The 27961-nt window shown below is 40.7% G+C and overlaps 3 protein-coding genes across 7 annotated transcripts in view; 2 read left to right on the top strand and 1 right to left on the bottom strand.

Moving 5' to 3' along the window:
• Positions 1–11: 11 nt before the first annotated feature.
• Positions 12–13399, top strand: ACTR6 (actin related protein 6). The gene is made up of 11 exons (XM_086885834.1): positions 12–4629; positions 6143–6260; positions 7939–8007; positions 8774–8897; positions 9684–9819; positions 9910–9966; positions 10253–10351; positions 10523–10601; positions 11297–11468; positions 12075–12213; positions 12985–13399. Exons 1-11 carry the CDS (start codon positions 4088–4090, stop codon positions 13112–13114), a joined length of 1665 nt encoding a protein of 554 aa, XP_086741960.1. The 5' UTR covers positions 12–4087; the 3' UTR covers positions 13115–13399.
• DEPDC4 (DEP domain containing 4) lies at positions 8689–27533 on the bottom strand. 5 transcript variants are annotated; one of them, XR_015285872.1, is made up of 10 exons: positions 27377–27533; positions 26010–26436; positions 25337–25491; positions 24624–24810; positions 22832–23058; positions 21852–21994; positions 21531–21656; positions 20225–20303; positions 14150–14271; positions 8689–13535 (listed from the first exon to the last, which is right to left on the bottom strand). XR_015285872.1 is itself a non-coding variant. In XM_086885835.1 (9 exons), the coding sequence occupies exons 1-9, from the start codon at positions 27459–27461 to the stop codon at positions 17648–17650; spliced, it is 1647 nt and encodes a 548-aa protein (XP_086741961.1). In that variant the 5' UTR covers positions 27462–27533; the 3' UTR covers positions 16828–17647. The 5 variants fall into 5 exon arrangements, 4 of the variants coding, with proteins under 4 accessions (XP_086741961.1, XP_086741962.1, XP_086741963.1 ...); XM_086885835.1 differs by lacking the exons at positions 8689–13535; positions 14150–14271 and adding an exon at positions 16828–17865; XM_086885836.1 differs by lacking the exons at positions 8689–13535; positions 14150–14271 and adding an exon at positions 16828–17865 and having other exon boundaries at positions 25337–25488.
• The window catches only part of SCYL2 (SCY1 like pseudokinase 2), a 31480-nt gene continuing 31004 nt past the window's right edge, over positions 27486–27961 (top strand). Inside the window, exon 1 of the mRNA XM_086885831.1 lies at positions 27486–27730. The gene's annotated coding sequence lies outside the window, so the exon portion shown is untranslated. The remainder of the gene's footprint in view (positions 27731–27961) is intronic.

The following is a 27961-nucleotide window of genomic DNA, read 5'->3' as shown; positions in this document are numbered from 1 at the left end:
GGAAAAAGAAAAAAAAAAATAACAGAAAACTACAAAGTTTTTCAGATGTGACCTCCATGTGCAGGATGGGCCTCTGTAACAGTCTTTAGCTGCAGAGGAAAGACATCAGATACTATTTTCTCTGCTTCTCATATACATAACATTAATAATTTACAAGCAATCAACCAAAACCCTAAGGACCTTTAAGTCAGAAATATGAAGCAGTAATAGAAAAAATAGGTCAGGAGATTAGCATTTTCAATTGATTTTTCCAGACATTTAAAAATCAGTCAGTTGTGTAATACTGACCTCGTTATATTCTTAAGGAGATTTATAAACTAGGAATGAGCTGTATGAAGCTAACACTTTTATGCCTGTTTTACGTTCAGTTTTCTCAACTAGGGAATAGTCTACCAGTATCATGGAGAAACAATACCTATCATCACGACTGATCAGTTTCTCATCAACAGAGAAAATACAAAGGGCAATGAAAGCAGGACCCATGCCATGTGTTCTCTTTCAAGTGTCCTGCAAGCATAGCTCTGGAAGAACAGGGGAAGCCCTGAGGCTCTTCACTGATGTCAGAACTGAAAACCAGAAACATTTCTGTCCAGCAGAATTGATCTGAATTGTGCCTCATGTTCTATACCCATGTCCTGGAGTATACTGTGTGGAGGAACGGAGGAAAATGCACAGATCACCACACCCTCATCACCCAGAAGAGAATTAGAAGGGCACAAATTTTCCATGTTGATTTCAGACCTTCCCAGTCACCATGGACCTGCATGGTGACCCCCAGACTATGTCTGGCCCTTGCTAATCCCACCAGTCCTGATCTTGCTCATGACTTGAGGATTGTCTTATGTGCTTGATGTTCCACCTGCTTCCTTGTCATTTTTGCTTGATAACCTGGGCTCTGGGCTCTCTCCCACACCTGTCTGCCTTGCTCGCTGGCTGAGGGTGGTGGGACAGGCCCTGGCTAGCAAGGCCCTACCCTGCTGGCCACAGCATCCCTCCTAGCTCCTGGATTCTCTCCCTCTTGAAGCAACTGGCACTCGTGTCACTAAGAAAGAACCCCACTTGTGAGCATATCCACAATGCTGAAATGATCTCAAAGGAAAAATTTGTCTTATATTTGCCATAGATATTTTTAGGGCCTGTTCGTGAACACAACATTTGTGAATTCAAGAGAATACCCAAGAAACCATGGATGTAGTTTTCCATCAGGCAGTCTTCTCAACCACCAGCTTGCCCTTCACCATCACCCAAATACAGGTCAGTGGAGTACAGTTCATTAATGCAAAGTCCAGGATAACAACCCCCTGTGTCAAAGCGTGCAGTAACTTCTTCCTTGAGGATATCTTTCTTTGGATGCTCTAAACAACCTGGAAATTCTGTGCTTGGTGCTATTCAGCTGAGGCTGTTCATTCCCACAGACTGGAGCCAAAAAGCACCTGTGCTTTGTAGAGGGTGTGCAGATTGAGTTTGAATCTTTCACAGTTTCATGTGTTCATGGGGATTTCTTAACTGTAAAAACTGGAATGGAGTTTTGAGAGGAAAAAAACAACCAACTGGAGCTCAAGCAACTTCAAAAACATGAAGGTCACAAAATTAAAAAAAAAAATAAATTGTTTTTCCCATTAAATAAAGTAGCAGGAGATGTAGTAAGAGAACAAACTAAATTTGAGCTAAGTTTCAGTGACTGCTTTGTATCATACTTGCAGAATGAGAAATCTGGCATGCCTTCTTATAGATAATGCAGAAGATTATGGTCTGTCTTCAAATGCAGATGTGCAAGGCTTAAGTAGTCTGACAGACCATTATTCAAAGAGCATCAGAAAATATCAATTCTCACTATTGTACGGGGCAATGTACAAGGTTTGCTATCACATGGACTTTCAAAAGTCCTATCTATGTGTCCTTGCTGTGTGGCTGACTTTGTCTATGTTACATACTCTAATAAACAACAGAAAGTATTATCGGAAGTGCCACTGGCATATATGGGTGAATGTGTAAACAATCTCAGTAAATATGTATGAATTGCCCTCAAGTAGGAGTGACAGTAAATACACCAACTTTAGTTCAAAGAGATTTGAAATATTTATGTATATCAACCACTTCACATAAATCTAAGTGGACTCTTAAAAGCCTGGCACTTGTCCTACATCCTAAAAAAAAAAAAGAAAAAAGCAAAAAGCTAAATCAAGCATTGGATCATAATAGATGAAGCTTCACAGAGCTGGAGCTAGTATTTAGAAAGGAAAAAGTAATTTACTAAATTCTGGGTTTCACTTTTATTTTCACAAGGCAAAGGTTAGCAATAGATATTAGGACTTCTTGAATCTAAAAAATTATTCTAAGAACTTTATATAAGTAAAATGATGAAGTAAAAGACATGCAATTTTAAGAGCAGTATTTTATGTTTCTCTTTAACACTAAATACCTAAATAATTTGTTACTGTTCTATGTTTTGTGTATTTTGGATTTTAATTACAACCCCAAAATTTCTATGAGTAGACCTGCCAGTGGGCAAAGAAGAACAACATACAGAGTTCTTTGAAAAGCACCCAGGAGCTCCTGAACTTGAAAAACAGGCTTTTGATCATTCCTGTAACCTCTTCTCAAGAATCAAATAATGTATCTGCTAGAGTCAGGATTAAGGAAGCTGTCCTTAAGATACACTTCCTTTAGAAGCACATAAAGAGGATTTGTCTAAAAGCAGATTGCCATGTGTTCCAATGAACATCCTGGCTCACAGACAGATATTTTATATTCGTTAGGACAAAGAGTCATCATACAGAGTAACAGTTATTTTTAAGTTAAAGAATGTCAATTACACACATGTAATGCTCTTTCTGTTTTACCAGAATACAACAAAGGAACTAGTGATGGTAAGTAAAATGTATAAATAGAGCAAAATTCATCATCAACACAATTTCAAGGTGCTGCACCTGAGATGACATACCCACAGAGCCCAGGGCAAGCTCAGACGTGTATGGCAGAGAAACAGCCTTGTGGAAGAGGGCCTGGGGGTTTGGATGGACATCAGGCTGAACTGGACTTAGCAGTGCACCACTGCAGCAAGGAGTGCAAAGCAGATCCTGGGTTGCATCCACAGGGTTGCTAGCAGGGACAGAAACTTGCTCATCACACCCTGCTTGGTGCATTTCAGGCCACACCTGGAGTATTGTGTCCAGTTCTGCTCCCAGCAATTACAAAACAATTTGTGGACAGCTGGAGAGCATCCAAATTAAGGCCATAAAGATGATCAAAAGCTCAAGAACACACCTTGAAGGAAGACTGAAGGACTTTTTCTGCCTGGAGAAGCTTAGGGAGATTTTATCACAGTATTGTGGTACTTAAAGAGGGGCTACAATGATGGAGGCTCTCTCTTCACAAGAAGACAAAGGGCAACAAGGGTTAAGTTGTATGAGGAGAGCTTTCATCTTGAAAGAGGGAACTTTTGCAGTGAGAACAACCTATCACTGCAAAAACCTCTCCTCAGGGAGCTCAATCGCAGGTTTTCAAGATGGTGTTGGACAGGTGTTAGATTATCTCATCATGGTTCCCTTTACTATGAAAGGTTGGACCAAATAATCTTTCAGCACTCTTCCAGGTGCTGTTCTATGGCTCTGTGATTCTATAATGGTGTGTGCTATATTACACAGACTTCAGTAAAACAAAAGCTGGTCAGGAACAGAGAATTCCAATAGCACTATTTTCCACGATGTTAATAATGAAAGCGTTAATTATGCATGTTTTGATTAACTTTCTGCATGAAGGCAGGTTGTAGCCAGCTGGGGGTTGGTCTCTTCTCCCAGGCAACCAGGCACAGAATGACAGGACAGTCTTAAACCGCATCAGCGGAGGTTTAGGTTGCATGTCAGGAAGAACTTGCTGTTGTTGTTTCACAAAAAGGGTGATTAGACATTGGAATGGACTGCCCAGGGAGGTGGTGGAGTCACATCCCCGAAGGTGTTTAAGGAAAGGCCGGGAACGGCACTTGGAACCATGGTCTAGTTTACATCGTGTTCGGTCATGGGTTGAACTCCATCATCTCAAGCATTTTCCAACCTAATTGATTCTGTGATTCTGTAGCAGTAAAATAATGATGATGGAACTTAGAGTCGTCTCCCTTTCCATTGTGTCACATTCTGCCGCGGGCTTGTCAATGCGATTTCACTCATCAGCTTTCTCCCGAGGGGCGGTATCCCCAGAGCCTGTAACATTAAACCACCGCCACACCGGGCTCTCGCCCCAACATCCTCCGGCGCCGCCCCCGCGGGGCTGCCGGCGGCCGGGGAAGCGTCTGCCGGCCCGCTCGCTGTCCGCGGTGACGCCGCGTCCCCGCCACGCCCACCCGCGTGACGAGCGCTGCCGGGTCACGCCCGGCCAATGGTTCCCGCAGCTGCGCCAGCGTCACCGGCAGGGCGCGCGCGCCGCGGCAGAGGCGGAGCGCAGCCGGCACTCCCGCGTCCCGCCGGGCCACGCGCGCTGCTCTTCCGCTCTATGGTCAGCGTACAGATCCACGGCGGTGGCGGATCAATACTGGGACGGCGGCGGCCGTGGCGCCGTGGGGAACATGGCGACGCTGGTGCTGGATAACGGCGCCTACAACGCCAAGATCGGCTACAGCCACGCGAACGTCAGGTGAGGACACGGGACACGGCGGGAAGGGCGGACGTCGGGAGTCCCCTCACGGCGGCTGCTCCTCCGCCACCGCCGCACCCCGCCGGCCCCGCGCCGCTCCGCCGTTTACCGATGCGCGGGGCCGCAGCGCGCCTGCGCGCAGCGCGGGGAGGTGCGGCCTGGCCCCGCCCCTGCGGCGGCTGCGGGCCCCGCCCCTGCGGCGCGTGCCGCGCAGCGCAGCGTGCGCCTCCGTGTCGCACCGTGTCACACCGTGTCACACCATGTCCCTCCGTGTCACACCGTGTCCCTCCGTGTCACACCGTGTCCTGCCGTGTCCTGCCGTGTCCCACCGTGTCACACCGTGTCCCTCCGTGTCACACCGTGTCACACCATGTCCCTCCGTGTCACACTGTGTCACACTGTGTCCCTCCGTGTCCCTCCGTGTCACTCCGTGTCACTCCGTGTCACACCGTGTCCCTCCGTGTCACATTGTGCCACACTGTGCCCCTCCGTGTCACACCGTGTCCTGCCGTGTCACACCGTGGCACACTGTGCCCCTCCGTGTCACACCGTGTCACACCGTGTCCCTCCGTGTCACACCATGCCCCTCCGTGTCACACGTGTCCTGCCGTGTCACACTGTGCCACACTGTGCCCCTCCGTGTCACACCGTGTCCTGCCGTGTCCCACCGTGTCACACCGTGTCCCTCCGTGTCACACCGTGTCACACTGTGCCCCTCCGTGTCACACCGTGTCACTCCGTGTCACACCATGCCCCTCCGTGTCACACTGTGCCCCTCCGTGTCACTCTGTGTCACACTGTGTCCTGCCGTGTCACACCATGTCCCTCCGTGTCACACCATGTCCTTCCGTGTCACACCGTGTCACACTGTGTCACACCATGTCACACCGTGTCACACCGTGTCACACCGTGTCCCTCCGTGTCACACCATGTCACACCGTGCCCCTCCGTGTCACACTGTGCCCCTCCGTGTCACACTGTGCCACACTGTGCCCCTCCGCGTCACACCGTGTCCCTCCGTGTCACACCGTGTCCCTCTGTGTCACACCATGCCCCTCCATGTCCCTCCGTGTCCTTCCGTGTCACACCATGTCACACCGTGTCACACGGTGTCCCTCCGTGTCACACCGTGTCCCTCCATGTCCCTCCGTGTCCTTCCGTGGCACACCGTGTCCCTCCGTGTCACACCATGCCCCTCCGTGTCACACGTGTCCTGCCGTGTCACACCGTGCCCAGCAGCCTGGGTTGGGGGATGTGACAGGATGTGGAGGTTGCAGCTCAGAGCACTGTCCGGTGGAGGGTGGGGTGCTATTTGGTTTTCCAAAAGGTGTCTCTTCTGCGCTGGAGTTGTCAGAAATTAAAGATTTCCCTCATAACTGGCTCCAGTTAATGGACTAAAGCCAAAATACAGTAGCAAAAATAGTAGTGAAAGTACACTGTTTATGAAAGCGGTGTAAAGAAAGTGAATGTGTCTCGTACCATGTTTAATAGGAAATTTCCCAATCTTTTCCAGCGTTATTCCCAACTGTCAGTTCAGGTCAAAGACTGCACGCTTAAAAACCTTTACGGCAAATCAACTGGACGAAATTAAGGATCCTTCTGGTCTTTTTTATATTCTTCCCTTTCAGAAAGTAAGTAAGATATCTTCAGCTTAACATTAAATACAAATTCAAATTGTTCTAAGGAATAGTTTTCATACTGTATATCTCAGCTGCAGGGTTATATGTAGTATCATACAAGAATCAGTCAGCAGTGTGAAGTTTAACAGTCATAGAATTGTTTAGTTTGAAAAACACCTTTAAGATCATCAAGTCCAACAGTTTACCCTGCGCTGTCCAGCCTATCACTTACCTGTGTCCCTAAGTGCCCCATCTGCACATCTTTTAATACCTCCAGGGGTGGTGACTCAAGCCAGTTCCCTGGGCAGCCTGTGCCAGTGGTTGCCAGCCCTGTTGGTGAGAAAATGTTTCCAATCTAAAATTCTCTGGTGCAACTTAAGGCCATTCCCTCAGGTCCTGTGACTTGTTACCTAGGAGAAGACACCAACCACCACCTCACTACAACCGCCTTTCAGGTCACTGCAGAGAGCGATAAGGTCCCCCTTGAGACTCCCATTTTTCCAGGCTAGACAGCCTCCCTCAGCTGGTCCTCATAAGATTTGTTCTTTGAACCCTTCAGCAACTTTGTTGCCCTTCTCTGGGCTTGCTTCAGTCCCTCAATGTATTTCTTGTTAGGAGAGAGACAAAAGTAAAAGTAGGATTTGAGAGATGGCTTCACCAGTGCTGGGTGTGGGAGGGCAATCCCTGCCCTGGTCCTGCTGGCCATTGCTGATACAGGCCAGGATACTCTGGGCCTTCTTGGCTACCTGGGGACACCCTGGCTCATGCTAAGTGGCTGCCAACCAGCACCCCCAGGTCCTTTTCCACTGGGCAATATCCCAGCCACTCTGTCCCAAGACGATAGTGCTGCATTGGGTTGTTGTGACCCAAGGGCAGGACCTGCCGCTTGGCCTTGCTGAACATCATAAGATGGTCCTCCAATCCAGCCTGTCCAGAAATCTTTACAGAGCTTTTCTACCCTCCAGCAGACCAACAGTCCTATCCAACTTTGTGCTTTCTGTGATCTTACTGAGGGTACACCTGATGCCCTTGTTCAGATTGTTGATAACAGGAACCCCGATACTGTGCCCTGGGGAACACTTCTGGTGATGGGATACCAGCTGGATGTAGCACCACTCTCTGGCCTGGACATCCAGCCAATCTTTTACCCAGCAAAGAGTTCATCCATCCAAGGCATGAGCAGCCAGCTTCTCCAGGAGAATGCTGTGGCAAATGGTGACTGGTAAATTCCTGGTAGACAACATTCACATCCATTCCCTCTTCCACTCAGTGGGTCACCTTGTCATAGAAGGAGAACGAGTCAGTCAAGCTTTATTAAACTCGTGCTGACTGGACCTGATCATGTGTATGTCCTGTACATGCCGGCTGGTGGCACACCAGGTAATCTGCTCCATAACCTTCCCTGGCACTAAGGAATACTGACAAGCTTCTGCCAAAAGGAATAATGTATACAGAAACACAGTACGCAATGTACGTTGTTTTTGTAGTGCAGTAATTAACGTATCAATGGGGAATATTTGTAACATACCTTAATCCTGTGTAACATTTACTCCTTAGCCTAAAAATGTAAATTTAGACATTTTAACTGTCAATTTTTTTGTATTACCAGTCTCAATTGTTTGACTTTTTTTTCTTAAAGTACGATTTTGTTTTTTCTAAATAGTCTAAATTTGTTTTTAAATTCCTGTAGGGTTACTTGGTGAACTGGGATGTTCAGAGACAGGTTTGGGATTATCTCTTTGGAAAAGAAATGTATCAAGTAAGAGCCTTTTCTTAATTACATATTTTTTGTAGATTAAATACTGACTAGTGGAATTAACAAATATTGAGAAGAATGGGTGTTCTCTTAGTGTTCTCTTTGAAAATGCCTTCAGTTAGAAATCACAGGGATTTAAGTTTTTGCAAATGCTTTTGAGTTCTGGTGTAGAACTTTGCAAAATATTAAAATTTTTTAGTCTTGTAGGTATTCACTGATACTGAGTGCAGCCCACATAAGAAAATCATATCAATATAACTAAGAGTTCAAGTTAATAAAAAATGCTGACAGACAGGTACAATGTAGTTAAGAGATCAAGAAATAGTTAATGTAAAAGCGAGGGATGAGCTGGGTCAGTAGGCCAAAATACATATACATATTTAGTGATCATCTTTGGCTAGCCATTTTCTACCCATGAATAACTTAAATGTATAAAATATAAATATCTGTTAACTTTATTTTTCATTTCACACATTCCTTTGTGATTTCTCTTTAAAATGTTGGAATACAGTTTGTAAGGATGGGAACTGAATCAGGATATGTATGAAAGTGTCCTTCTATTATGTTTTTACCCATTAATTAGATAAATTTGTATCACTGCTCATGAAGTCTTAAAGCTAAAGCATTCTAAGTCTAGCTTCTACAAACAGATATGGCAAGTGGTAATCATGTCTTCAGATTTACATGGTCTTTCACTGCTGCAAAAGATGGTAAGGGATTATTTATTTCTATGTTTTATGCAATGGCAATATTAATGTGTTTTTCATAGGTGGATTTTGTAGATACCAATATTATTATTACCGAACCTTATTTTAACTTCAGTTCAATACAAGAATCTATGAATGAAATTCTATTTGAAGAGTATCAGTTTCAAGCAGTTCTTAGAGTAAATGGTGAGTATGTCTCCTCCTAGTTTGCATTTATGTATTTTGAAGGTTAACCCTTTAAATAAATGAATAAGCAAGCACACATGCACACACATATGTATATACATAGTAAAAAAATTATTTCGGTTGCTTCCTGGCTCTTGAGTAAAAGTGGTTTAAACGTGTTTAAAATTATATCTTCTAAAAATTCCAGCTGTACTCTTGTACTACTTTCTAAAGATTGTCTTTATATATGGTATATAATTACAGGAAATTTGAGGAGAGTGAGTATGACAGAAATAACAGATGGAATTTGAAACAGGATAGCATTTAAAGAATCCTACCAAAAATTTGCATGAAGCCTTTGATAGCTTTCCTTTTTAAGGGGGAGAGGATCGGTTTTTTGTTTGATTTTATTATGTGTTAGCAAATTAAATACAGCATGAAAATTATGAAAAGTATTGTGTCTCACAGGGAATGTGTAAACAAAAATACCACCCTTCTGAAAGATAACTGGACATAGAACATTCCTTCAGATAAGTTTGATAAGTTTGATAAGTTTGTAGCTTGATCAGTGTGATTAGACTTTAGAGGAAATGGAACATGGACTGGAATTCCTGAAAAATATTAAATAGGGCCATATATAACAATTTTATCCACTGCCAAAATTAATTAATGCATTGGCTGTATTAATATGTATTGAGGTCTTGAAAGTCTGTCAAAGGCATTTAGAATATAAAGCAAGTACACCTTCATATCACTGTAAATTCTAAATGTTCATATAAAAATGGAACTCAATTTTTTGTATTTCAGCTGGAGCCCTTAGTGCACACAGGTATTTCCGGGATAATCCATCTGAGCTGTGCTGTATCATCGTGGATAGTGGATACTCTTTTACCCACATTGTACCTTACTGCAGAAGTAAAAAGAAGAAAGAGGCAATCATCAGGTATACTGCAGTATATGTTTTCTAGAAGAACTGTTTGCTGTGCCTGAAATTAATAATGACAGAATTCCACATGTTACTCTTCTTCTGTAGGATTAACGTTGGAGGGAAACTCTTAACCAACCATCTAAAGGAGATAATCTCTTACAGGTAAAACATGCTAATTTTTCAGTCTGAAACTTGGTATGAACTGAGCTAGATGTTTATGGGGTATTCTTACTGGTTCCTCAGGTTAATGTATTTACTGAACTGTGAAACAGGACAGTACTAAACTCCAGTAGGCCAGGAGTGTTTTTTTAGATGGAATACAAGTTTAGATATTGAGCTTCCTGTGACTGAAAAACAGTGGTTGCTCAGTTCCAGTGGAACACTGGAGAGGAAATGGAACACTTAATTATTCTCAAACCTCTGTGATTTTGGTTTCTGTTGCTCACAGGCAGCTACATGTTATGGATGAAACACATGTAATTAATCAAGTGAAAGAAGATGTGTGTTATGTTTCTCAAGACTTTTACAAAGACATGGACATTGCCAAGTATGTATGCAATGGTACTAAATGTAATAGTTGGTACTTCTGAATAATCTGTTTGTACAAACAAACTTCATCAGAAAATTTTCCAGTTAAGTTAAAGAGGTCTTGTCAGTATAAAATGGTTGGAATTTAAAACTTGTTCTTTATTCTGTTGAATTTTACATTATTTTTCAGATTGAAAGGAGAGGAAAATACTGTAATGGTAGATTATGTTTTGCCAGACTTCAGCACAATCAAAAAGGGATTTTGTAAGGTAATGATAGTTCTGAAGTTTTTTTGGACTCTTCCCCTGCACAAATCTGGTGAAGAGGTTAAAAATACTCCCTTTTTTCTAATGCTGTATTGTAACATCTGTCCATGCTATGCATTAATTAGTGAAGTTTTTTCCTCAGTAAGTTGGGATGAAAACAAAATACTGTTTTTCCAGCGTAGCATTTTATGTTCTATTATTTAACAGTTGTAGCTTTCTCTGTTTGTGCTCTGTCATATAACTTATGCATATCATTACAACGTTTTTTTAACATTGTTAGGAAATGTTCTCTCTGCTTTGAAGTTTTTTTTTGTAAGTTTCTCTGAATTACATTTAAACAGCCAAATAGGTTGAAATTTCAAAGTCATATTACAGAAGAGCCTGAAATAACAGTGAAGACAATTTAACAGTTTTATCTCATTTACTGAGCCAGCCATAGTGTTGAAAGCAGTCCTATATTTTAAAGCCACTCACATGCATACCAGTTTTATTTTGCTTTAGACAAAACTGTAGTTGGTAAGAGCAAAGTCACTTCAGATTTAATACCAGAGAATGTATTATTCTTAAAAAATTTGCTGATAGATGACAGTGACAGCTTACATTGCCTACCTCTGCAGGACATGAAATAAAGTAGCTGAATATTCTAGAATGTGATTTCTTTTCTTAAGCAGTGGGTACTATTCATGTCTTCAATTTAGCCAAGGGAAGAGATGGTGTTAAGTGGAAAATACAAGACTGGTGAACAAATACTTCGTCTAACGAATGAAAGATTTGCAGTTCCAGAAATACTTTTCCATCCTTCGGATATTGGTATTCAAGAGATGGGAATTCCTGAAGCCATTGTTTATTCTATTCAGAATTTACCTGAAGGTATATCCTTAAAATAATTTGAAAGGGGGGTGGGAAAAGGAAGTATGTTTTAACGGCTTGGTTTCATTTGGTGTGAAACTGACCAAAAGTCAGTAATCTAAGTATCAAAAACAGAAGGTAAAACCTTTCTGACTGCTCTTTGTCAGAAGCAATACTAAGTAATAGTAATACTAAGTAATGGTAATACTAAGGCTTTAATTTCATAGATTATGTACAGGTAATTATGGTTATTATTACAAAAAAAGACTTTCTTAGGTTTTATGATGCCCTGTAAGTATGGCAGCATTTATGCTATTAATATACTCGTAAAAAGCCTGTGCCACTTAAAACCCCTTTTGAAAGGGGAATTTTGTTGGCAAATGTGAAATTTATAAATATAAGAAAATAGTAGTTATCAAAGCCAAATTCTGAAATCAGGGAGACCACAGGGTGCTTGATCACCTTCTCATATTTCTATTTAACTGATGTGCTGATCAGATGATCATAAATTTTTTATATGCATATTTTTTCTGTTCAAATGCATTACAAAATTGGAAAAATCACCACCTTTAATCTTTAGATATATGTTATGTCTCTTAACTACAGATTTACTTAATTATTTTACAGAAATGCAGCCTCATTTCTTCAAGAACATAGTTCTGACTGGGGGAAACACCCTATTTCCAGGCTTCAGAGATCGGGTTTATTCTGAAGTTCGATGTCTTACTCCAACTGACTACGATGTTTCCGTTGTTCTTCCTGAAAAGTAAGTCCTAAACTACTAAATAGAAGGGGCTTTATCTTTCTAGCAGAACAATCAATAAAGTAGGGTTTCTTTTGCTGATTAAGAAGGTAGATTGAGTAAAGGAATTAATTTAAATATTAAGTGAAATTGTGCAAGAAGGATGTTTTAAATCAGTGTATTTTCAGACAAGCCAAATAAACCAGAGATCACCTGCTTGCTCTGCTAATAAAGTTAGTGTTTTTAGGGTCAGCTTTTTTGCTTTGTAAATAGATAAATAAGACTGTATTGTCATTAGGTGGGTATGTAAGTATGTAAGATTACAACTTAGTCTTTTACTTAGAATTTTCAGCATCTGAATGCTGCCATGTCATTATTAATGTATCACTTCAGGGATTAGGAAGGGGAGACATCTTTGCAGGAGTGGAGACAAAACAAGTATATTTTGAATATACAAAAAAAAAAAAAATCTACATTTTAAAAAGTATTGCTAAAGAGTATTTTTAAATACTAATGAAGAATTATTGTCTTTGGAAAGTAAATACAAAGACATAGGCATGTCATTCCCTCTTCACACATGTCTTCAAAGAGGCCCTGTTTTAAAAACCAAGTCAGCTAGTCCTGCTAAAGTTTCAAACTTTGTCTCATAACTTCTGTGGAGCTGGATGGTTTGATTTAGCAATCAAAAATGTAGTTTAAATAGGTGCAGCTAAATAAAAGTCTTGGAAATCATCACTGCATATTTCTATTTTAAATGACTATAGAGGAATAACAATAATTTTGTTCATTTTCCAGCCCTATTACTTATTCTTGGGAAGGTGGGAAGCTCATTTCTGAAAATGATGATTTTGAAGACATGATAGTAACTAGAGAAGACTATGAAGAACATGGACACAATATCTGTGAAGAGAAATTTGATATATAGGTAGCATAGCTGGATATGTTGTTATTCCATTGGTTTACTTAGAATGGAATTCCTTGAACTACAACCTCTTTTCCATCAGCTAGGATTGTGTTTTAGCTTTCCTGTACTGAATTGGGTTGAGAGAAAGTAATTTTAAGAGTTTAGAAACAGAGTTTTACAAGTGTAATACTGTGAAATAATATGTTCATTGCAATTTCATTATGTTTGTATCTTTTCTGATAGCTTCATTGTATTTTTATTGCAGAACACCTCAGTGCATGAGGCAATAAAAATATAAAATGCTTATACTGGTGTGATGCTAATACATAGTAAGAAGAAATGGATTTCTTTTTTTTTTCCAAAATGAGTATTATTCTAACTCACATATTCCACTAAAAGGGCATTAAACACATCTCAAAAGGAGCCTTTGATGTTGCCTCTCCTGAAAAGAAATAAATGAGTTTTATTTTTGGTTATTTTAGTGAGTAGCTGGGAGAGAAATTGACTTGAAATGTGACCACTGCTATTGACAGTATGCTTAGGCTTTGACAAAAGAGTAATTTGAACAATTCCTTTTTCTAAAGGGTTTTTAATTTAGTAGGTTATACGGGTTTTTCGTTTTTTGTTTCAAACAATGCCTGAGCAAATAAGCTTCGTGCCACTCCCCTCATCTTTCTGAAAAGAAGGTGCCACAAAGGTGAACAAAGCTTGCAGCTGTATCCTGGCTGATGACCCATCTCTGTCCTCTCCATGCATCCTGGATAAACACAGCTACCCCAGTACTTGTTATTTCTGGCACCAGAAGCTGTGTTACTTTGCCATCAGTTTGTGCAGCATGGCGTGCAGGAGGGGGAAGAGCCTGGGCTAAGAGCCAGCTAGAAGGCTGGGAGGGCCAGGCTAGATGGGGTGCCCCACCTGGCTTGCTTACTTGCCAAGACAGACAGGCACTCAGACAGGGTGGATAATGGGCATTGGAGTATCCTGTAGTGTCTCATATTCCCTCTCTCATCTGCCCCAATATAAAACCAGAGAGCATTTGTAACCTTACCTGCTTACCTTGCATAAGGGCAACATCAGAGAGCAGCCAGTGCCTCAGAGAGTGGAGATAATCTTTCTTCTTGAATATGATCTTCTTTACTTTGGACTGCCAGCTTGTGATTGCTTTCCTCAAGTCTAACCTGCTGAAAGGAATGAAAGGGGGCACCTTCCTCCTGTTAGCAGCTACATGAGCCACACAGGAGGCAGCTAGGGTACGGAGGCACGAGACAAGCACCTAGAAATTGCTGGACAGATTGTATGACTTTGTGTAGGACATAAATCTGGTACAGTCACTTTGACAGCCAATGGAGAAGCCCTTGTGTCCAAGCTCTAGTTTTTTAACTAACTTGCTTCATGAAAGTATCAGCATACTTCAGCTGGGACTTAAAGGAACATACACATTCTCATGAAAGCACTAATGAAGTTTTTCCTTGGTAGGAGCAAAGATGAATGCTCTATGAATAGAAGCAAGCCTCCTTTGAAGGTGGCATCACTTGTGCTTTGGTAAGACCGTACTGAAGAGTACCTCGACTAAACTCTTCACTCTGAATATTCTCTACTTCAAACAAATACATACTGGCAATTAATTTGACAGCTCTTTGCTAGAAATAATAAACAGAAATGAATGACAGGTCCCAAGATTCTGATACATGATTCTGTGTCAAATATCGTTAAAAATATGTGAAAAATATGAACTTTCTAAAGTCCAGTAACATTTTTATAGTTTTGTAATTTAACTGAAAACCATTAGCCTATAATTCACCAAACCTGTTCAGTGGGCCCTTAGATATAAAATAACAGGCTTAAAGATTAAAGGTGAGTAGATCCTCTTGTCAGGGTATGTGAATAAAACAGGGCTCTAAAGAGCTCTTCCTTTCTTTTGCAGAACTAGATCAATCTTAGCTTCCTGTCCCATGAACTGAAAGGAACCACAGGGCAGCTATAAACTGCTGCTTGGAAAACTTCCTTACTCTTTAATAACTGGTTCTACACCCTCTGAGCTGCCTCTTCCTTATGAGCACACTTTAAAATAGACTCGCTACTTTTTATACAATTCTTTATTATATATAAATTAGCACAAGAAAATTCTAAATCAAATCCCAAAGTGCAAATTTGTTTTTTAACAGTAGTTTTTCCCAAAGCAATTCCCAACCCACCAAGCCTACAAATCACCACATTATCATCCCTCCCTGTTACTAGGTTTAGTATTTTGAGTAATACACAGTAAAGGGACTGCAGACAGAGAGAGAGATTAGGAAAAAAAACGAACTAAAATATTTTTCTTCTACTCAACATCAGAAGCATTTAGGAAATACTTCCCTGTTTACTAGTCTCAATAACCTGCTTCTGCATATGCTCCCTCTTCTGTGAGAATGACCAAAACCCCACATAGGGCTAGAAAAAGAATATATGGCCCTGTACTATAGGATTTAGGGCATTCACCTCTGAAAGGGGAAACTTGGATGTTTTTCCTCCTCTAGAAATTATTTATTTCACACTGGTGAGTCACAGTTAAATAGCAAGTGCATAAACAGGGATTCATGGACAGAGATTTCAACTAAATTCCCTGATTTTTAATAGGGCAGGTAATTTAAATAAGGCTACTTCAAATATGCAAATTAACTAAGTGTACAGGTAAGAAGTTGTGCTTCTTACTTATGTCTTACAGTATAACTATTTCAATTTCAAAACAAATCTGCACTTGTTTTAAGAAAGCTTTGGTATCCTGCTGACTTGACTATGTTTGAAGCCTACAGGAGGATGGAGATACCTAAAGCAGCACATTCACAGAAAAACAAAACAAAAAAAAAAAACCTAAAAAAAATTCATGCTTATAGTGGAGCTAGTCCAGAAAATGGTAAGGAAGTACAGGATCTGTCACACAGGGAAGAGGCTGAGAGTGCTTTGATGAGAATGCTCATGGGAGGGAGTGAAGAAGACTGAGCCAGACACTTCAGCAGTGCCAGTGAAAGGACAAGAAATTCTGCCTAAGCATAAGGCAGTTTATCTTGATTGTTTTGGGATTTTTTTCTTTTTTGTGTGAAGGTAGGGTTTGTTTGCCTGTTTTTAAATACTGTGAGACTGGTCTGGACCAGACTCATCCCATAGGCTGTGGCATATCTGTGGGAACTCAACTGGGAAAGTCCTTGAGCAGTCTGCACTAATCAACTCCAACCTGAGTGGTGAGACTAGACCAGAGGTCCCTTCCAATACCAAGTCTTTGAGGCTTTGTCCAATACATGACTAAAGGTCTGTTGCAAGGATGAAGTAATATAAGCCCTATCACTATTTATTATAAAAAGAGGCTGACACAATTGGGATTGTTCGGCCTAAGAAAGAGAAGGCTTTGGGGTGACCTAAGTGTTGCCTTCCTGTACCTTAAGGGAGCCTACAAAGAGACCTGGAGAGGGACTTTTCACAAGGGCATACTGTAGTGACAAGACAAGGGAGAATAGCTTCAACCTGAAAGAGAACAGGTTTAGATTCAATATTAGGAAAAACATTATTCCCTGTGAAGATGGTGAGGCAATGGAACATGTTGCTCAGAGGAGTTGTGGATGCCTCCCATCCCTGGAAGTGTACAAGGTCAGGTTGGATGGGGTGTGAGCAACCTGGTCTAGTAAAAGGTTTCCCTGCCCATTGCAGGGGGTGTGGTACTAGATGATCTTTAAGATTCATTCCAACCCAAACCATTCTATGATTCCATGATTTAATGATTTGAATAAACACTTCTTTGTTGATTTAGAGTTAACCATCAATGTGTCAAGACAGGCCAATATACTTTCTAGCTTTGCCCTATGAGTTCATAAACATTACCAAAGTATTTATGATAAATAACAACATTATCAAAATATCCTCATATTAAAATAAATTACTTAAGTATACTAAGATCTAAAACAAGGTAATTGTATCTCAGGTTTCTTCAAGACATAACCTTTTACTTGAATTAGCAGCAGCTCAGTCTGCCAGAGTAGGGAGGCAGTAACGACAGGTAATTACTGACTGCAAGCACACACAGCTCCCCTGCCTAATACATCATTCCTGCTGTAGATTCAAAACCCACTGACCTACTTCCAACATTTTTTACACACTTTGTACACTTTTACAATACCCACAGGGGTCATAACCCACAGTTTAAGATGCGATGAAATTATTAATTAAAGACAGAAAAGAGTAAAAAAACTACTGATTTATCAACCCAAGCACAGCTCAGAATATGGATGTGGCTCAGATAGAAAGCCATGGGGTTGTGGGACAGATGGAAAAAAGTGCCAAACCTTGAACTTAAGGAAGCCCAAGCAGTGTGCTGGTATTACTTACTTACAAATAATTAAGTAGATTTTGCTTAAAAGATTAATTAGAGCTAATGTTTTTTAGTAGCATAGTAATTTTTATAGTTGTAGCTTCCTGAAGCTGAAGATGGAAAGATGTAAGAGAAGAACATTTTTTTTGAGCAATTTTCATGTGCCTCCTCCATTCTTTTAAAAAAAGATTAAGAAAAGGCTGTATTGAAGTCTAACCATTTGGAGTACAATATTCACATGTAGTTTTACAGCCACTACAGTAGACAAAAGAATGATATTTTCGGAATTCTTTGATTAATTTCTTCTTTTGCTTCAAAGGAACAGTAGGGTCATTATCCATCTCTTGAATCAGTGCTAGAAGATACTGATTGGTTTGTTGCTTTTGATCTTCATATTCTTTAGTTGTAATGCGTTGACAGAAGGTGAAGCCTTTGTAAGAAATCAGAGGTTCAAATTAAGTTTCATGCATCATGTAAAAGCCTCGTTAAAAAATATAAGAAACACAGATACACTGATATTCCAGTTCAGATGTGATTACATCTATAAGCAATGTGAAACATACAACTCTCCATAATGGATGGAAATCTAAACATTAATTGCAAAAATAAAGTTGAAAAGCAGTGTTACAAGTACAGTATGATAGAAGATTCTGTATTGTAAACAGGCCTGCAAGACAAAGCAAATACAGTTCTCACAGAGAAACCACAATAAAGAGCACTACACAATAAGAATGACACCTTGCATTTCTCAGGATCTAAAGATTCCCTGTGAGTAAATCAGATCTGTAGCAAGGCTTAGTACCTAATGCAAGTGAATAAATACTTTTGGAGAAATAGCTGCCTCTAAACCACACTACAAAAATCAGTCACAGAAATTAGGAGCTTCTACGTGACAGCTGAGCATGATTTGGGCACCAGAAGTAGAGGTGATACAAGACAGACCCTTAACTCAGCACAACTTAGCTATAAAAAGGTTGTGAATCTCTGCAGTAAATACTGCCCTGCATGGACTCAAGCCTCCTCACTGGGCAGGTGAGTTCTGGCCTGAAGAAAGGCTGGCATTCAGCTACTCCACAGACACTTCTTCCTATACTTATTAGAGAGCAATCTAGTTGAAGAAGTGTCAGTTGTCTAAAGGGGAAAAAATTCTTACTAATCTGTCTTTATAAACACCATCATCTTTAGGCTTCATATAGAGAATAGTGTTAACCTGAGCTGGCAGATTTGTCACATGGACCTGTCCTTCCCTTCTTCTACAGTATGTTTGTCAAACATCAATACTTTTTATGGTTTAGTAAAATCAGATGAAGAAAAAAGACAGCTCTTTCAAAAGGGAAATCTTAACAACTGGCAGAGATTAACTCTTAAAACTTCAGCATGAATCTTAAGTTCTGTGGTTTCAAGTGTCTTACTAGATTAAAGCTAACCCCAGAGTTCTCTTGCTGGCTTTAATCTTTTTGATTTCCAACAGACCTAAGGATTACCTTCCTGCAATTGACTGACCCCTTTTCTTATCTGGGTCTCCCAGCCTTCCCTCCTGCTCCCACCCACATTTAAGAAGTTCACCAGCTAAGAATGCTCAATAGCTCCTAGGAAAGATTTTGGAAAGAAAAGAGAAAATGACACCAGAATATAAGGCACACAGGAAAATAGGAATATGCCATGCCAGAGAGCTTACAATCACATCAAACTATTTCAACAAGTAGATGGAACCTGTATGCATTTACTGATTGGAACCCCAAAACTTAGTAGGAAAAATGTAGTACAGGGTTTGTACTTCAGTTGTCTGTTCAGTGTGTCAATAGAGATCACATAGGCTCTGAGAATATTACACACAGGCAGCTTTTTCCACTGTTGCTCATCTCTATTCATTGGATTCACAATATGTGATTCTCAGAACACTAAACCAGAAGGAATTTGGGCTCATTCCAGAACCCAACACAGACAGTAAAAGATTCTGTACCAAGCTACTTTTCCAGCAGCTGCTGTATTAAATATAATATTACACAGCAAAATAATTTAGTGTAATTTGGTTCCTGAGTGATTTCTTTTTGGTGTTTAAGCACACAATGCACTGGCAATACAGGAATCTAAGAAGACAGAGTTAGAGAGAAATTAAATTATTTAAGCCAACCCTTTTAATCAGTGTTGCAGGATATTTTTGGCAGCAAGGCCAGATGGAACATTAGCTCAAAAGAAATAAGCTGAAAAGCATTAACTCCACATACAGAAGGGTAGTGTAGCCTAAAAGGAAGGCATTTGACACTTGGATGCTTAAGTCCTAAGATCTTAATAAACTTTATGCTTACCCAGAAAAAAGAGAGAGTTCTTCAAAACACTTAACAGTCAAAACACTAAACAATCAAAGTCTGTGCTCAAGTCATCCATCAGAACCTTGAACTACTGAGTTCTGTGAGAGTTTGTAGGTGGCAAAAATAGAAGAATACTGTTCCTAAATACAAAGTCCCATCATATTCACAAGCAAAATTAGAAGCAAATCCCTTCAGGAAGCACATTTTGCACTACTATTTCCAGAAGTAATTATTTGGTAAAAAAAAAAAAAAAAATGTAATGTGTCCAAGCCAGATTATTAATACAATCCTTGTTCTCCAATATTCAGACTGGTTTTGCAGATAGCATATAATTTAGTATTTAGTGCATTAGCCACTAATCCCCCTAATGCTTCACTTCTAACAAAGGAAAACAACAGTCTATGCACAATTACAGTCAACTGATGATAAACCAGTTTGTATACAATAACTTATATAAAAATTTATCCTATCATCTACCTGAATTGATATCTGGATCTTGCCCTTCCAGCAAACTCTGAAGTCTCCTACTCGTTAGTTCCAGAAGAGTTAAAGGAGCCTGAAAATACAACCCAACAAAGAAAACATTACAAAAGCAATACTCCTGTATTTTGATAATCTAAAGCTTTCAGACCAATTTAAAAACACATAGTTAAATGCAGAAGAATCTATGCCCACATTTATTTAGGTACACCTTCAAACGCTCTCACAGAATTGCACTAAAACACAGTTTTACTAAGATACACGTGTTTATTTCTTGTATTTCTGGCTAAAGAAATAGGAAGCAAAAAGTTCTAGATCTTGTTTTCTATGGCAAAAACTGCAGTGTAAAGCTAATTTCAGCTTTTGCACAAGGTTCTCAATTGCAGCTATCAGAGTGAACCTCTGTCCACTTGCTGTCACTGCTACGCAGTTCTGGCCCTAACTCCAGTGGGGAATCAAAGCCCCAGCCCTCATGTCAGAACCCTTAATACAAATTTTAAGAGGGGGGTTGGCTGTGTACTAACAAATACAAACCCCAAACTAACCAATTAATCCTGTCAAACTAAACTGGAACTAATTAAAAAAAACTCAAAAAAATCTCTCATGTCTTGACCTGAAATCAGAAGTGGATATTGATGTGTTGTATAAAAATAAAAACCAGTATTTTACTGAAACCAAATTTCTGTGAACCTTATTTTTATAGCGTATGGTAAAGTTTCATCTTTTCACGTGTGACAATATAATGGAATATAAATTAAGGAGATTATAAAAAGCCTGCATGTTTACACAGCTCATCAGGTTTAATAGAAAGGCTACTAGCATTTCGTGGTTCTATTTTTTTTCTTCAATTTAGAAGTTTACATTCCAAAACACTGAAGAATCTTTTAGAGTTGTCAATGCTATACACATAATCTGGGGTACAAGAGCATGCCATTTTTCTACCACTCAGAGTTTGCCAGTGAACTTCTAAAGGAGAAAGACACTAAGATACCTAAATTTTTAGCAGACATTCATTACCAACAAGGTGCCAAAATGACCCTATAAAAATTATTAATATGTAAAATATTTCCCTAATATAAATCATGCAAATAAAGAGAAGATATCATTTATAAAGGTTTGCAAAGCTCTCAAAAATCTGTCCTCCATAGTCTGGAATAGTTTCCCACCCTGTTTGGCGGTACTATTAAACTGTAACAAATGGAACATTAAACACAGTTCCTCAAACTTGTCATACTCCAAAAAAGGCAATTCATGGCATTTAACACCTAAAATGACGAAGTCAATGATGAAAGGAGAATGATACCTTAAAGAGCTCGGAGTGATTGTCCACCAGAAACTGAGTCAGCAGTTCTGCCTGTGGTTTTGACAGTGTCCTGTTTTGTAAGATGAACTTTGTACAAGTCTTGATGATCACAAATCTGTTCTCAAACTAGAAAAAGTAGTACCCAGATTTGGCATTAGACTGACTTGCAGTATGCTAGCAAAGACTACGTATAATGGGATGTTATCAGTGGGAAACTGACCACACAGTAAGGCAGTAAACAGAATACTTCCAACTGAACAAAAATGTTAGCTTTACTATGAGAAAATGCTATTTTTCACAATAAGCAGAACAGATTCTTACTTGTTTTTGCAATCTGTAGCCCTCAGATTCTGACGCAATGGCTAGGAATGTGAGGAGTCTGTGAAGTTCTTCACTAATATTCGGTGCTAATAATTTAAGATAAAGTTGTAATGCCTCTAGAGCTTGATCTGTTTTTCCTTTTTCTGCCATGGAGTAAAACAACATATACAATGTTACTATTCATTTTCAGAGCCATGAATACTTATTTAAATCCCAATAATAACCCAAACTTTTGGGGGGGGGGTTTCCTTCCAAACAAAATTTCATGTTGTTCCAGTGTTTAAAGGATTCATTTTTCAACCCCCAAGTTTTAATTCTTCCTCCCTCCCAGGGACAGAGTGGCAGCAGGCAGTGAGTGAGCAGCTCTGAAGTATTTAGTTGGCAGCTGGGGTTAAGGCATAACCCAATAGGACTGAAGCAGCAGCAACAAAACCTATTTAGGTAGGACTAATCTTAAACTTGTATTTAAATGAAACCATTCTGGCTTACTCATATGTATGTGATGGGTGAGTTCTTAATAGTCCCTTTTATAATTTTAAATAACTTCTATTACTAAAAAGGATCCTATGTCCATAACTTTAAAAACCTTACTCTGGTTAACATGAAAAACTTTATAGCAATTATTTTAGTTTTATGTTATTACTTAGTAGTAGCAATAAGGCAAATTCTGACTTGGGGTAAGTAACTTTCACAATGAAAGTAGTTACACGTCGGAAGAGTTACCCACAGAGGTTGGTGAATCTCTATCCTTCCAGATTTTCAAAATTCAGTTGGACCAGGCCCTAAGCAAATTGCTCTAACATTGAAATTTGTTCTTGTCTTGAGTAGAGGTTCTTAATAGTGATCTTGAGCATTTCCTTCCAATCTAAAAAGTGCATCTGCAATGGCATTGCAAATGGTGTCATGAATCAGTCAACTGACGCTTAGTGACATCCTCTACACAGCTTTCATCCGTATTTTTTGTTCCAGGTTGCTCTTACCTATAAGTTCTATAATTCCTGAATGAATATCAAAATCCTGAGTGGCAAGAAGAGAGTCCTTTTTTTGACTGTAATACTTAATTATGACATCAAAAATAATCTTCTTGTATGTATTCAGACTGCTGGGGTTGTTAGTGCTTTGAGATAACTGCTGACTAACCATCACTAGGAATTGGTCAGGAAAATACTCCAAGCATTCAATTGCAGCAAAGAGCCACCTGTCAAGCCTGTAAAAGGAAAAGGCAGTTTAAATGCTTGCTTTAAAATGCTCTACCTACTTCTATTTTCACAGATTCATAGAATATTCTGAGTCAGAAGGGACACACAAGGATCACTGCATCCAACTCAAGTAAATGGGACTAAATCTTGGTGTAACTAGAACCATGCTTTAAGCAATTGAGCTATCTCAGGGTCCATTTAATCCTTTAAAATAGATAGAGATAATCATGCAGGTATAGTCCCATATATGAACCACAATGCCAAAGTGGTTTATTAAGCAGTTTGTCTAACTTATTTCACTACAGCCATTCCAGAACCTTCTCAGAATGAGTAACTTCTATGTTTTTCCTGTGCTAAAGGCAATACACCTGAGATACACCCAAATCAAAACAAGCTGCAATCATGCCAGACTGTCACTGACCCCAGGAATTCAGTTAGTACTTAAAAACCAAACACCCCCCACCATTACTCCAACACACACATTGAGAACCCACCAGGGCTAACCAGGGTGAGAAAACCTGATCCTTACAGAAGAGAAAAAAATCACTTTGAAAAAAAAAGGAAAAGTAGGTTAAATCACAGAACACTGCAGAAGCAGTTTGTTATATAACCTACTACAAAGACATGAGCTTTCACAAGCATTTTTTGTCTCTGTCTTAACTAAGGAAAGAAAATATAACTTAATTACACACCTAAAATTCAGGTGCATAATTTATTGTTGAAAGAAGCCAGAAATCAGAGGCAAAAGTCTCAACCATTTTGTACAGAAGGAATATAAAATCATAGAAATGTGTGGGGCAGAGGGACATTACTTTTATCTGATTCTGGATGTAAAGTAATTTGATCCGAACCAATCACAAGTTGCAAATGTTATTTAAGATCCACAGAATCTCATTTTTATCATGGAGAACAGAAACAAAGAATATGAAGTTGCAGATAAAAAAACTGTATTAATTTGACAAAAATAGTCATGTCTAAGACATTCACATGAGCCTTGACACATTTATTAGAAGTATATTATTAGAAGTAAGATAGAGATGAGCCTAAGTACACTAACCAGGAGCACTACAATAGGAAGAGATTTAAGGAAAAGAGCACTTGTCAACATGCAGCCACTTTTATATTCTCATTATATAAGCATTCTTCAGTGCTACAGCTGAGTTTCTCCTTTTCTCTTGCTAACAATAGATGCCTTATTGATTTTGTATCTTCACACCATGGCCACCAGGAACTGTGACAAACAAACAAAAAGCCTCAGAATAAAATTCTTCTAGTTCTAATGTCTGTTACAGAGACCTAAGAGTAAAGAATCTGGCCTAGAAACTAGGAGTGTTTACAACACTAAAGGTTAAAGTTTTAATGTTTATTTAAAATGTCCGAACGTCCAACTCAAAACATACACTTTTTGTGAAATCACTTACCACTCCTGAAAAGAACTTAATCACACTAATGCCACCCCTGTCTACAAGTACACAAGCATAATGATGTCTATTTGTTCTCTAAACATAAATATTTGATCAAGAGTAAAACAAAGCCTTTACTAACAAATCCATCCCATTGATACATAACTTACTCAGGCAAGTTTAAACTACACATAATCTCTCTGTCGAGGAAAGTATTTGAGATAATCATGTCGTCTTCTTTGCCAAAACTGTCTGATTTTGTCTTCACTGAAGACACCAAGATATCTTCCAGAACGGGAACATCAATTAACTGCAGCAGTCGTAGCAGAGTTTGTTGTTTCCAGACATCTTCTATTACTGATATCATAAACAAACAAACACCTCTCAGAAACAAGATCTTATGTAAACAACTAACCTTTGTTTTTTTCTCAGTCAAGAGTTTTTTTAAGTGTTCAAAGAAAATACAGTAATAGCATAGTGTGAAGCTGCTGTGTTGGGTAAGAAGGCATCAAAATAGGAATGCTAAATAAAAGGGGCCTCTCCCATCATATTAGGATTCAGAATAAACTAATTAGTAGAAGAAAAAAAATCAACTGAAAAGCAAAGGAATCACATAATAAAGATAATATTAATCATAAGACCTGCTTCCTTCTTTAGTAGTATTTTCATAAATAGCACCACTATGCAAAAACATAACCCTGTTGTCTTTCCTTCTGTTTAGTTACTACAAGCATTTACCCCTTTAACACTTGTTCAGATATTTTGTCATTACTGGCAGGTTAAATTATGTCTCCATGGAGCATTGTTTAACAGAAATGGGGCACTCACACTAAGATACAGTAAAGAACAATCAAGTTTTAAAAAGAAAAAATTTCATCCTCACCTCCTTTTGAAAGCGGGCGAGTTGGTTCATCAACCATGATCTTTGGAGGTAAAGAGGCATGAACATATATTGATTGAAGAAGCTCCTCAACCTTCTTTTTATCAGCTGCTTCCAATGCTAAGGGGTTTGAAAGTGTTGTGTCACACTTTGTTCTGCTTAGGGAGGGAAAAAAAAAGTTAGATGTATAGCAACTACTATTAGAACACATTTGTCTTTCTGGTACTTACTAAATTGATCTTAAATCAGAACTTCAGGGCTTTATTATCTCTGGAATCTATCCTGCTACTATCAGCCACACCTCCTTTGTGGAAAGGGCAAGGATATTAATTCCAAATACTGTTTGCTAGTTCCACTTCATTTACCAGCTTTCAGTAACTAGCTCACTCATGCTAATTCTCAGATTTCAGCACAATTGATAGCAAAACTGAGTAATTCCTAGGCTTATGCTACTGTGGCAGACTCTACTCCAAACAACAAAGGGCAGATCAAAACACTTTACCCAAAAATACCTGGTAGCATCTACAGTTTAGACATGACATTTCTCAAAACTGGCAAAGACTTTTCAGAAGTCTCCAACACCTGGTTTAGACAGATATAATTTCATTTAAAGGTAACCCTCCTTAACTTATTATAAAAAAATAGAGAAAAATTAGAATAGATCAAAGTAACTCACTTGGAATATCTTTTTGTTTTCTGTTTGCAGATTTGCTCAGGAGACAAGCTTTCATTGTCCTTACTCTTTCTTGGAAGAAGAGGATCAAGACTGCTATTTACAAATCTATAGAGACTAGTGTCTGTGTCTTCAAACTCTGTTTCTTTCCCATTCTTGAATAAGTAAAGCTTAGCTCCAACTGGCTCAAACACTTTGTGATCCATCAATGCTTGGCATACACGGACCCCCTTCATCCGAGAAATATCACTGCAGCTTAGGTACATGCTTTGCATAAGATGGCTCAGTACCACATCAACAGCATTGGAGCCAGTGAAACAGTTTCTGTATGTTTTCAGGTGCTGTCTACGTCTTTTGATTTCCACTTGATTGTGAAGGGCATGTATAATACTATTCCACAGCTGAGTTGCTTGAAAAGGACCATCGCAGTCTGCAAAATATTTATATGTAAGTTTTACAAATTTATAAAACTATACTTTAATATTTAAAAAAAAAATACATTGTGATTTAAAAAAAAAAATCTTAAAAAAAAACCCCAAAAATCAGCTTAATTTTACCAAGATAATATTTCTTGACTCAATCCTTCTTGTAGGCTGACTTACACCCACCATGGTAATGCCAAGAAAAGAGAACAAAAATCCATTAAAAACACGCGAGGAAGATTTTTTTTTTTTTCATTATTATGACCAGACATATTGTATGTATGTGCTGTGTACATAGATCATTAGAGAATCACAAAGCAGCCAAGCCTTGCAGGGACCTCTGGGGTCTGTCTGGTTCAACCTCCCTGTTCAAGCAAGGCCACCCAGAGCTGGTCGCCCAGGACGATAGGCAGACAGGTTTTGAATATCTCCAGAAGCCGAGATGTTCACACGATATCACACCCTCTCTGGGTACCACTGAAGAGCGTCTGGCTCCATCCGCATTGAACTCTCTGTTTAGACACTTGAAGAGACACCTCTGAGCCTTCTCTTCTCCCGGCTGAGCAGCCCCAGCGCTCTCAGCCTCACTGGGGGAGCTGCTCCGAGCCCGCAGTTTATCCTCACACATGGCTCCCAGCCAAATCAAGTGTTTGTAGTGCATTAGCCGAGCCTGGCTCCCGGTCGGAGCAGCCAGCACAGCCCTACCAGCGGCGGCCCCGGTAAGCTCAGCTCCAGGGGAGCTGCCAGAGGAAGCTCCTCTCACCCCCGTTCAGCTGCCGAGCCTCGCTAGCCCCGTCCTGCCCTTCGCTCGCCCATCCGCGGCACCGGCAGCGCTAACACAAAGGGCAGGCGCCAGCCCCTCGCAGCCCGCTCTGCACCCCGGCTCCTCCGACACCGCGGGGGAAAAGCCGCTGCGGCGGAGAGACGGGCATGACGCTCTTCACCCACCTCGGCGCCGCCCGCTCCCCCGCCGCGGCCGCAGCTCGCTCTGGCTGCGGATCCTCCTGAAGCGCGGAGTCAAATACCCCGCCATGGCCGCGGCCGGGCCGCTGGCGGAAGCCGGCGGAGCGCATCACTTCCCGCCCGCCGCCCCCGGCCGCGCCCAGCGCCGCCCCTGCGGGTCGGAAGTGAGCCGAGCTCCGGCCGCCCCCGCCCCGCCGCCGAGGCTGCCGCCGTCGCTATGGAGTAGCCGCGACAGGACGGGGCCCGAACGAGAGACGGAGCCGGCGTGACAGGCGGCCCGCCGGGCCCTCAGGGCGACGGGCAGCCGGGCGCTGCGCCGGCAGCTTCCCTCGGGCTCAGGTGAGAGGCCGCGGCCCGGGTCGAGAGCGGCTGCCCGTGGCCTGGTGGCGCTGCGCGGGGCGGGCAGGGCCGGCCGGCTCCGCGGGGCCGCCGGTCTCGGGTCCCGGCTGCCCGGCGCTGAGGGCTGGAGGGGAAGGGCCGCCCCGGGTGGGGGGGCTCGATCGCGGCGCGGGCAGAGCCGGGCGAGGAGCGCTGGGCTGCCGAGCCGGGGGATCGCGGGTCACTTGCCGC

This window comes from Cyanistes caeruleus, chromosome 4 (assembly GCF_971803275.1).
Source record: "Cyanistes caeruleus chromosome 4, bCyaCae1.hap1.1, whole genome shotgun sequence".
Classification (NCBI taxonomy): domain Eukaryota; kingdom Metazoa; phylum Chordata; class Aves; order Passeriformes; family Paridae; genus Cyanistes; species Cyanistes caeruleus.
This window is presented reverse-complemented; position numbering and strand designations above follow the sequence as displayed.

Excerpts from the sequence above, each read along its gene's own strand:
- ACTR6 (XM_086885834.1), top strand. The coding sequence starts at position 4,088 with ATGATGATGGAACTTAGAGTCGTCTCCCTTTCCATTGTGTCACATTCT. Across the intron at positions 4,630-6,142 it reads TACAGCCACGCGAACGTCAG|CGTTATTCCCAACTGTCAGT; the intron begins GTGAGGACACGG and ends AATCTTTTCCAG. Across the intron at positions 12,214-12,984 it reads TCCGTTGTTCTTCCTGAAAA|CCCTATTACTTATTCTTGGG; the intron begins GTAAGTCCTAAA and ends TTCATTTTCCAG.
- DEPDC4 (XM_086885835.1), bottom strand. The coding sequence starts at position 27,461 with ATGGCGGGGTATTTGACTCCGCGCTTCAGGAGGATCCGCAGCCAGAGC. Across the intron at positions 25,492-26,009 it reads AAAACAAAAAGATATTCCAA|CAGAACAAAGTGTGACACAA; the intron begins GTGAGTTACTTT and ends TCCCTCCCTAAG. Across the intron at positions 21,657-21,851 it reads GCTACAGATTGCAAAAACAA|TTTGAGAACAGATTTGTGAT; the intron begins GTAAGAATCTGT and ends TACTTTTTCTAG.